This window comes from Misgurnus anguillicaudatus, chromosome 15 (assembly GCF_027580225.2).
Source record: "Misgurnus anguillicaudatus chromosome 15, ASM2758022v2, whole genome shotgun sequence".
Lineage (NCBI taxonomy): Eukaryota > Metazoa > Chordata > Actinopteri > Cypriniformes > Cobitidae > Misgurnus > Misgurnus anguillicaudatus.
In genome coordinates, this window is record NC_073351.2 from 18084075 (window position 1) to 18093886 (window position 9812).

Here is a 9812-nt window from a genome sequence, read left to right on the forward strand (position 1 = left end):
GAACAAAATGTTAAATAAGGTATTTTGTAGTCAGCAGCGTACAGCAAGAAGCTCCTCGGTAAGCTTCGGAATATTCCGCATAGTCGAATCTTTCCGAAGACGGTGAGGATGTTACGTCACAACGTTTCCGCAGCGCGTCGCGTTTTTTCCCTGTGAAGATGGCGACCGTAACTGCAGGTAAGAGAAAGAAACGACCCTCGCATGTGGAATACGGTCACTTTACATATATTAATAGCGGTTTAAGTTATTACTTGACTCTCAGTGGTGGGAAGTTTTGGGGGAAATGTTTGATGAGCTCTTAGGTTTGATCATTACTGAGTGGGTTTAATGAAACAGGCCCAGCGCTACATTTCCATTGTCACTTTTATATCAGGCAACAAATGTCATTTATTTCCAAGAGACATCGTTTAGTGAATCATAACAGAATACAAATGTGTTTTTTATTTGAGTTTTCTAGTCATTTCTAAAATTGTAATGATATGTTCGCCCTGGAGGGCACTGGGTGGACCATTATGCCTCGTTATAAGTTAACAAACGGGTTTGTTAAGTGAGTTATGCTCGTTAGGTTTATCACTAACTTTTTGTAATTATGTTCAGGTGTTTTTCGCTCATAATGCTAAATATTTTACACTTAAATGTTTCTAAAGCCCCTTACTTTAAACGCAATTCATTGTCGGTAAAAAATAGTGTCTCATGAATGGGCTTATAATAAGATTTACAGAAGTTATTTACGGATAACTCAACGTTAAAAATATTCATTCAAAACTTTAAACTCTTAAGACATTTATTTTTATAATTAATGTCTTGATTGTGTTTATTCAGTTGTAGCCCCCAGTTTGTGAACGACCCTGACCAATAGTTACTGACACGAGGTGCTCTCAAGACTTTAAAAATAACACACAGCTGCTCTGTCTGGCCATGTGTTGTCTCTTTGTCATGCATGTCAAATTATATATGCGCTTGACCTCCATACCATAATATGTTTAGTAGTTCTAATGGCTTTATTTTAGTCATTTTATTACAAAGAGCATGCATGCAATGCAAAATGTATTGAGAAGACTTTACTTAAACGAAAGCCTTCTGAAAAATGCTGGGTTGCTTCATTGTAGTTGCAATTGTGGTCTCCCAAAAACTTGTGTGTGCATATAAGTTCATCAATAATACTAAAAGCTTAAACATCTAAGATCTCTTGTTAGCAATTATGTAAATGTCCCATCCTTTGTTGTTGTTGTTTGACCATAAAAATATCTAAATAGTCAGGCTCAAGGGCTTATGGGTAATCCTCACAACATTTTGTGCTGATCATTTCAGTTCATTACACTTAAGTTTTATGAATTTATTTTATAACTAAGATTTTTAAAGTCTAAGGCCAACAAGCTAAACTAAGGAATGTTTGCCCAAGGCAACATTTGTGTTTACTGTGTAGTTTTTACTATGAATTTAAAGTTTTTACTGAACTCATATTAAAAACTACACTTTCATTGATCCTATAGCCACCTCCGAGTGGATCCAGTTCTTCAAAGATGCTGGGATTCCTCCTGGACTGGCGGTCAACTACGCTGTGGCATTTGTTGATAACAGGTAAAATCTTAGTATATTCATAAATAATATTGCCTTTTTAAACAGCAGTGATGTGCAGACAAACACATCAGATGCTGTTTGTGTGAATTAGGTTATTAGGCACAGGATTGCTTATGGCCTGCTTACATGTGCTATATTTGCTGTATTTTGTACACCATTTTGGACAGATTTAGGTCTGCTTTATAAAATGTGAACCAGCAGCAACATTCATGGTGAAATGTGGCTTTGTTTTGTTCTTCAGGATTCAGAAAAGCATGCTCATGGACCTCAGTAAAGAAATTATGATGGACTTGGGTATCACAGTCATTGGGGACATCATAGCCATTCTTAAACATGCCAAGCATGTGTATAGACAGGTGAGTGCAAAGGTTTGATTTGGGTTTTGAAAGGTTTGATTTGGGTTTTCTAAGGCAAGTGAAGGCATACTATGGGTGAAGTTGAGCAGTAAAGAAAATACTAACTTAAAAATAATACAAACTTTGACTGTCAGGTATTCAGGTATTAGAATAAAAATCGCCTCTTCCTTCTAGTTAATTTATAGCATTGAATAAACATGAATGACCATGAGAAGGAATGTTGTTTTAACCGCGGAAAGGCGTCAGTACACGCTGCTTTTCAAGTTCAAATACTCCCATGCTAATCTACTTACTCTCTTGAACGCACATTCACTGCTAGTTGTCTTGCTGTTAATTTTAAAGAAACGTAGAGCAAGTAGCTAATCAGTGTCTAGTTTATTCAAACGCCGGGTGAGCACTGTGTAGCGCGTCTGCGGAGAGCGTTTGCTGCGCGTGGCCATTGTGCTTTTACACCGGCTGCGTTTAATAACAATCTCAAGTTCACATTACTTTCTTTTTACCTGCATTTATGGGCAAAACCTCTTCAATACGCTTTTAACGCTAGACGTTCGACATATATCCTATTGTCATGCCTAAGAAAGTATAACTTATGAAATGCACATACACTAAATGGACAGCGCTGGCGAGTCCAAAACTGGATCATCACATTTATTTACAAAATTATGTAAGTTGTGGAGCACAAAGTTTTCTGTAAAATAAGAATTTTTTAATTAATTTATTCCAAAGTATGTGGGTAGGGGACTTTTGAATTTAGGCATGCCCAATTCAGCTAAAGTGCTAATAGTACTGCAAAGCATCCATGGGAGACCACAGACAGGGACAGTGTCAAACGATTTTTAACAGCATAATCCTCAAAAAACACACTGGATTATTTGACCAGACCACGAAACCACAAACGTGAGTAACGATATTAACAATTTAAAGTAATGCTAGATCTTACAGAAATGCGAGATCAAATGTGACTTGAGAAAAACAAATGTTGTGTTCTGGCATAACGTTATAAAAGCATCTGTACTGTTGCCATGGTTGTACAAGTCCATATTCTTCCTCAATACCCCTGTTTCATGTCATGTTTGTGGGATTCAGCTATAAAAGCATGCAACATCCGGTTGAAGCTTGCATGCTATCAAACTTGTTTGATTATTTCCGATTTGGGATGTGGGAGGCCCCAACACGATCAGGAGCAGCAAAATAATCACAAAGAGTGCGTTTACATGCACAGTCTTGTGCCGATTATGCTTAATAAATTGATAACATGTGGGGTCATGTAAACGTGTAAAACGGTTTCTTTTATCGGGGAAAGCCCATATACGATGTTAGTAAAAACTGATCGGCACAGGTGTTTTTTGCTCATTACCCTGATTTCGCATGGCATATAAACTCTCGCAGTTTTGTTCATGTGCGCATGTCTCCGCATGTGAAAGATAAACGTCACACGTGGAAGTAAGCGCAAAGTAACGCGTAAAAGTTGCCATCGACTTTTTGAACGACTGTATGTACTATATGCGTTGACGTCACTGCCTGTGAGAAACCTGTCAAATCTCCAAGTCTCATGTAAACGCAGTTGTCTGCATAGCTGGTTTATTGATTTGCATGTAAACGCATGAAAACCGTTTTTTATGAGAAGCAGATTTTTTATGGTTAATGTAAACGCACTCAATGACACCACACACTCACCGGAGTTTTTTTTTTTACAACAAAAAAATCAGCTGCAGTAAAACCCTCATCTGTTCACACACACTTTCGCCAAGGCTGCAAATCTAAGGTGGCCAGCCTTAGATTTAGCACCACTGTATTACTGCTATAGTTCAACCAAACACTTGATGTATTACAATGTCATCATTATTGTATTTGTATGGACTAAAATCTAAAATAGCATTTTGCACTGTTTTGGTCACTATCGGAGTGAACCGTCAACAGCGATGAGGTATAGCTAACAGTGGTTCAGACCAACCTTACGAATGTATGACCTACAGAAGGTATCATTTACTAAAAACATTTCAGGAAACACGTATTAACTATTAGGTACAGCTTAAGGTTTAACTTCATAAACGACGTAGCATTAAGACGGTTTCGGGAAATGCAGCCCTGATTTCTAGATATTGGTATATGCTGCTTTGTCACTTTCATTTATTGCCAAGCATTGGCATTCCTTTTTATTTAGAAACATTGACAAATGCTTTCATGCCCATACCAATGAGGTTAGATTCTCATCCAAAAATTTGACAAGAGGGAGTAAAAAGCGTTGGTCTTATAAAAGTATCATCTCAATTTGATGACGTTATGCATCAAATATGAACTTAAACATGAATTACAAATTTTAATTTTTAATGTTGCTATAAATGATAAAAAATGAAGTTGAAAAAAATAACTTAACCTTATTCAACTTTATTTATAGTGAAAAAATATTCTGATTTGATTTCGAAATTAATTGTAAATTCAAGTGCAAATTTTTTTTTACAGTGTACTAATATACTGCTTCTGCCTTCACAACCAGGATTTGTGTAAAATGACAACTGAAGCCATTTCTTCAGGACAGACCAGTGTACAGGCTGAACTGAGACGTACTGCTAACACTCGTGAGTATTTAACATGTTGTTGTCAACATACATACACTCGTGTTTTAGGCAGACATACCACATGTCTATCTCTGAGTGGGCTGAAGCTATAGGTCTTACAATGTTCATATTCCCCTGGCAGCTGCCACACGCATGATTGCCAACGCTCTGAGCCGGGACTCCCCGCCAAGCACGCCTGCTCGACGCCCTGACAACCGAATATCAGTGACGGTCTCCAACAACAGTGCCAAAGCAGGTAGGCAAAATTGGATTGTATGGTAGCTAGGTAGTGGTGTAGGTTTTGCACCGAATGTGTTTACATGCACATACTATGCGCATGCACTACTAATAGGCGTCTTTGATCACCCAGATTATTGCAGGGTACTAGGGTATTATTAGTACTAGGGTAATGACCAGTTGGCAGAAAGAGAGAAGATAAATTAAAATGTTTTTTTAGCTCCTTACCCTGTCCCAGTGCCCAGCCAACCAGCAGAGGAAAATGGGTTGCAAGTGAAGCGCCGACTGGTCACTAGAGAAATGGAGGGGAAATACATCATAAACATGCCAAAAGGCACAACAGCACGCACCCGACGCATCCTGGCACAGCAAGCGAAGAAAGGTGCCCTGAGATTATGTATTTGTTGTTTAAATGTTACTGCAATAAATGTATTGCCTAAAGTTAGCTTTTTGTGTCCCCCTCTTCATTTGTAGTCCATTTGTATGTATCCTATTATTTAAAGTAGAAAGCAGGCAACTGCAATAGAGATTAATGTACTTGACATCCTGTCCTCTTTTATTGTCACAGCCAAGGTTTTAAAGCGCACTTCAGTGTTTGACAGACTTGGGGCCGAATCTAAGGCAGACACCACTACAGTCAGTAAAGTGAGTCACATACATTTTATCAATGAGATAAATATTAAACCACAAACATGCTGTAACAATTGTAACAACACGTGTATTTAGCGTTGCTAAAGTGTTTTCTCTGTGTTGCAGCAGCCGACAGGTGTGTTTAGCCGACTGGGCAAAGCAGAGGAAGATGTGAAAGTTATTGGGAAGACTGCAGATGTCATTGACAGCGTTGAGGATGATGACAGTGACGGTGAAGGCTCGGTACTGCAGTACGCCGGTGTCCTCAAAAGACCCCCACTTACATCCAAAAAAGAAACCGTAACCCCCAAACCTAAGACTCTCACTCTGCGTCGGCTAGGCGCAAAGTACAAAATCCCCCCATCTGAGGGCACACCACCAATTTCCTCTACATCCTCTAGCCAAGAGGGACCACCCAAACTAGGTATACTGCAGAGACTGGGAAAGGCTCCTTCTGTCAACCCTACCTCCTCAACCTCACTGGTCAGTCAGCCTGCAGAAACCCAGGACAGTCGTGTCACGAGTAGCAAAAGTAAAGCCCAGGGCAGCTTCGCTCTGGCCAGCCCTAAAGTCAGCAGTAGCACGGGTGACTGTCACGGGGCTCAGATGGACATCGGGACAGTCAGTGTATTTAAGAGACTTGGTGCCAGGAAAACCTAATGCGTGATGCATTTACCCACCTCAACTCCACTCTCAGAGCCCTACATTTTCATATAAGAGATTAGAGCAGAGAAAGTCCATTATGAATAATAATGGATTTGGAAGTCTATATGCTGTACCCCATGTTATGATTTTGGAGGGGAACAAAGGGTCAGCTGCAATATTAGTTATTGCAGTGTGGAATGATGATCTAAAAGATGCATAATTATATGCTGTGTACCTATTGTCATGATCTTTGTTTTTGGGAATCAGTGGTTTCCTAACCCCACTGTGCATTATGTACGTCTCCTATATTTAACATGCATTAATTCATCATCATATGTTTACTGGGAGATCTTGAATTGAGCCAGGTGTGTTACAGAAGTTAAGGGACAGGAAATGAGCATGTGTCCTCAGGACTGGAATTGAGAACCACCTGCTTGTCCTTTTCTGCTAGTTTTATACCAACCCCTGTGCTCTTTTTGAAGCATTTGCTCCTTTGAACATTTTTCTAGATTACGTGGGGGGTTTGTACAGACTTTGAAATGCATGTCACCAAACATCAGATGTTAATTTTGCCAAGAAACCTAAATGAAAGCATGTGCTATGTTTACCACAACAGATCAGTTTACAGATTCCTCCGAGTTGAACCTGTAAGCTTCTGTTCAGCCATTCTCATACCTCCCTGCGTTTTTAAACGAACTTCTCTTTATAATCACGATATAGCCCTTTAGTGGTTTAAAACTGCATGTGTAGGCATTCCCATCACTGCACTCTGACCTTAACTGTTATTTTGCTGAAGACACAAAATCACTCAAATTACAATGTCAAACAGTCAGCATCTTTCTGTAAAATGTCCTCATTTGAAATTCCAGCCAATGGAGCTCAGTGTTGTTAAGCGTTACTTGGACAAACAGAGCAGAACTAACTTTGGGAATAGCATGCTGTTGCCAAGCAACACACATGGAAGAGGACCCTTGTGTATTTTATTGTGTACGTTTTCACCCCCCTTGAACTGTGTTTAATACAGCAAGAATTTGTCGTGCTGCGATATGAATTTACATTTTATTTAATGTTTTACATTATTTTATTTTATTTTGAAAACATCTCAAAAGCAGAAATTTCTTACATTGTACAGATTTAACGAAAATACCAGAATGAAGTTTATAAAATATTTGTGAATATTTGTTTTGGGAATGGATTTGAATATAAAAAGATAAAACAAATTTTTGAATATATTCTTGAATGTATATATATTTTTTTGCACCAAACCAATTAACTTTTATGAAACTTATATATAAAGTGCAATGTCTTTTGTGAAGTATTTGGGTAACACTTTACAATAAGGTTGTATTTGTTAATAATTAGTTAATGCATTCGATAACATTAACTGTCAATGAACAATACTGCACTTATTAATCTTAGTTCATTTAAATTTCAGCATTAATTAATGCACCATGAATTAACATGAATAACTGTATTGACATTAACTAACATTGACAAAAATGAATACATAACATGTTAAAAAGCTACATTGTTTGTTCATGCATGAACTAATGTTTAGTAATACAACCTTACTGTAAAGTGTTACAAATATTTATTCATATATTCAGCATTTTTACTTCCCACTGCTGGATCTTGGGGACTATTATCTTTATACTCTATATTAAAGGTGCAGTGTATAACTTTTATAACGATCTTTTGATAGAAATGCAATATAAAATACATAAGTATATTATCAGTGGTGTATAAAGACCTTTAATAATGAACTGTTATGTTTTATTTACCCTAGAATGAGACATTTTATCTACATACACAGAGAGGGTCCCCTTACATGGAAGTCGCCATTTTGTTTCTACAGAAGCCCTTAACGGACAAGTTTTTTTACTAAGTTGTCTCAAACGATGACATGGTTGTCCGGTGGTGGCTACCATAGCTTCTCTATGCATTTTGGTGAATGGTGGACTGAAACGTTGGTTGCAATTTTCTAACCTTACCACTAATTTACACACTGCACCTTTAATTCATGCTCCGTTTGTAACAAATACCATTAAAGGCGGAGTCCATGATGTTTGAAAGCCAATGTTGATATTTGAAATCACCTAAACAAACACGGCCCTACCCCAATAGAATCTGGACTTTCTGTTGATAGACCCGCCCCACACATACGCAACCCGGCATTTGATTTGATTTGATTGGCTATAAGTGTGTTTTGGTAGTCGGCCCGTCTCCTTTTCCAAACTGTTTTTCAAACATCATGGACTCCGCCTTTAAAGGAATAGTCTACTCATTTTCAATATTAAAGTATGTTGTTGCCTTGGCTGGGAATTGTTGATGCATCCCTCTGTCATCTGTGTGCGTGCGCGTGGGCGCTGGGGCGCGCTGCGACGCTTCGGTGGCGTTTGGCTTGGCCCCATTCGTTCAGTTGTACCATTTAGAGATAAAGTTAGAAGTGACCAATAATTTGCTTGATAATTACAGACAGGTGTGTTGGAGCTGGGTTGGAACTGAAGTCTGCAGGATGGTAGCCCTCCAGGAGCAGGGTTGGGCACCCCTGGTTTAAGGCATGGATGGGCAACTTCGGTCCTGGAGAGACAGTGTCCTGCAGAGTTTAGCTCCAACTTGCCTCAGCACACCTGCCTAAAAGTTTCTAGTATGCCTAGTAAGACATTAATTGGCTGCTTCAGGTGTGTTTAATTAAACTAAATTAGGCTAAACTCTGCAGGACACCGGCCCTCCAGCACTGCATTCCAGTTCGTTTTTTATGACCTTCCCTCGCTAACTTCCCTCAGTCTCGTTCACTCGGATGTACGTCATTGCTTACGTTGTACGAGTGCCCACTACTGCTGAAACACTGGAAGTAGGTTCAAATTGATCGCCCTAAGCCCTTGATCACATGGAAAGTGGAGACCGATTGCTGAAGTGACGTCACAATCGTGATGCATTGTGGGATATGGAGCTGCCTGAAGTGTATACATCGGTCAAAATCGAGGGAGCGAGGGTCTGTTCATACAAACTTCCCTCGTCCACTTGACAAAGTGGAACGCACTTCAAAATGGCGACAGGGATTCCTCCGAGGGGAAGAGTTTAGGGAAGTTCGTGAGTGCGTGTCTAAAACTGGAGTGGAACGCACCCCAGGACTGAAGTTGCCCATTCCTGGTTTAAGGTTAAAAAACACATTATTTTCCACATACCGTATTTTTGTAGATCAAGACTTCACTCTGAAATGCATGGATTTGAAAAGCTCTGTGTCCCTGTTTGACCAGCTAATCTGTACGTTATGATTGGCCCGAATACCTCTGATGGCAGCCGGAAATCTGACGCTCCTTACCATGTTTGAAAGATTCGCTAGCAATGCAATGCTAACAGGAGTTAACTTACAGGCTGTTAGTCTGAAGCGGGAGGAATTATGATAATGTCGGTCTTATCTACATCACCAATCCCAGGAAGTAAACTGTTGCCTACAATGTGTGTGTTTGTTGTAGTCCAAGAAAACAGATTTACGTTGAAGATGATAACTCGTGTCATCGTTTACTTTGGGGTAGGTACCTTTTGCATATCGTTAACATGTACTAATACACACCTACACACCAAAGAAAATAAAACGTGAATCAGACAATATGTGCTCTTTAAGGGACATTATATTCACTACAACTATAAGTGGAAAATATCAAAAACAGTACCAGAAATTACTGTTTTTTTTTTATTTCAGGGTGAATAAAATAGTAACAAACCATTATGCCAGTATATAGGCTACAGCATAAGTCCTTATCAGCCCTTAGCAGTATAGCATACTAAGCAATTTGTAAGA

General features: G+C 39.0%; 1 protein-coding gene across 4 annotated transcripts; it reads left to right on the forward strand.

The window, feature by feature from the left end:
• The first annotated feature begins 40 nt into the window (after positions 1-40).
• On the forward strand, positions 41-7239 carry c15h19orf47 (chromosome 15 C19orf47 homolog). Of its 4 annotated transcripts, none has more exons than XM_055174740.2 (8): positions 43-177; positions 1494-1581; positions 1823-1937; positions 4435-4516; positions 4638-4751; positions 4953-5114; positions 5301-5377; positions 5492-7239. In XM_055174740.2, the coding sequence occupies exons 1-8, from the start codon at positions 159-161 to the stop codon at positions 6020-6022; spliced, it is 1188 nt and encodes a 395-aa protein (XP_055030715.1). In that variant the 5' UTR covers positions 43-158; the 3' UTR covers positions 6023-7239. The 4 variants fall into 4 exon arrangements, with proteins under 4 accessions (XP_055030717.1, XP_055030715.1, XP_055030716.1 ...); XM_055174739.2 differs by having other exon boundaries at positions 46-177; positions 5489-7239; XM_055174742.2 differs by lacking the exon at positions 4953-5114 and having other exon boundaries at positions 41-177.
• Positions 7240-9812: the final 2573 nt, after the last annotated feature.

Bases quoted from the DNA above. Each gene is read 5' to 3' on its own strand.
- c15h19orf47 (XM_055174739.2), top strand. The intron at 4,517-4,637 runs GTGAGTATTTAA...TTCCCCTGGCAG, and splicing joins GAGACGTACTGCTAACACTC to CTGCCACACGCATGATTGCC. The intron at 4,752-4,952 runs GTAGGCAAAATT...ATGTTTTTTTAG, and splicing joins CAACAACAGTGCCAAAGCAG to CTCCTTACCCTGTCCCAGTG.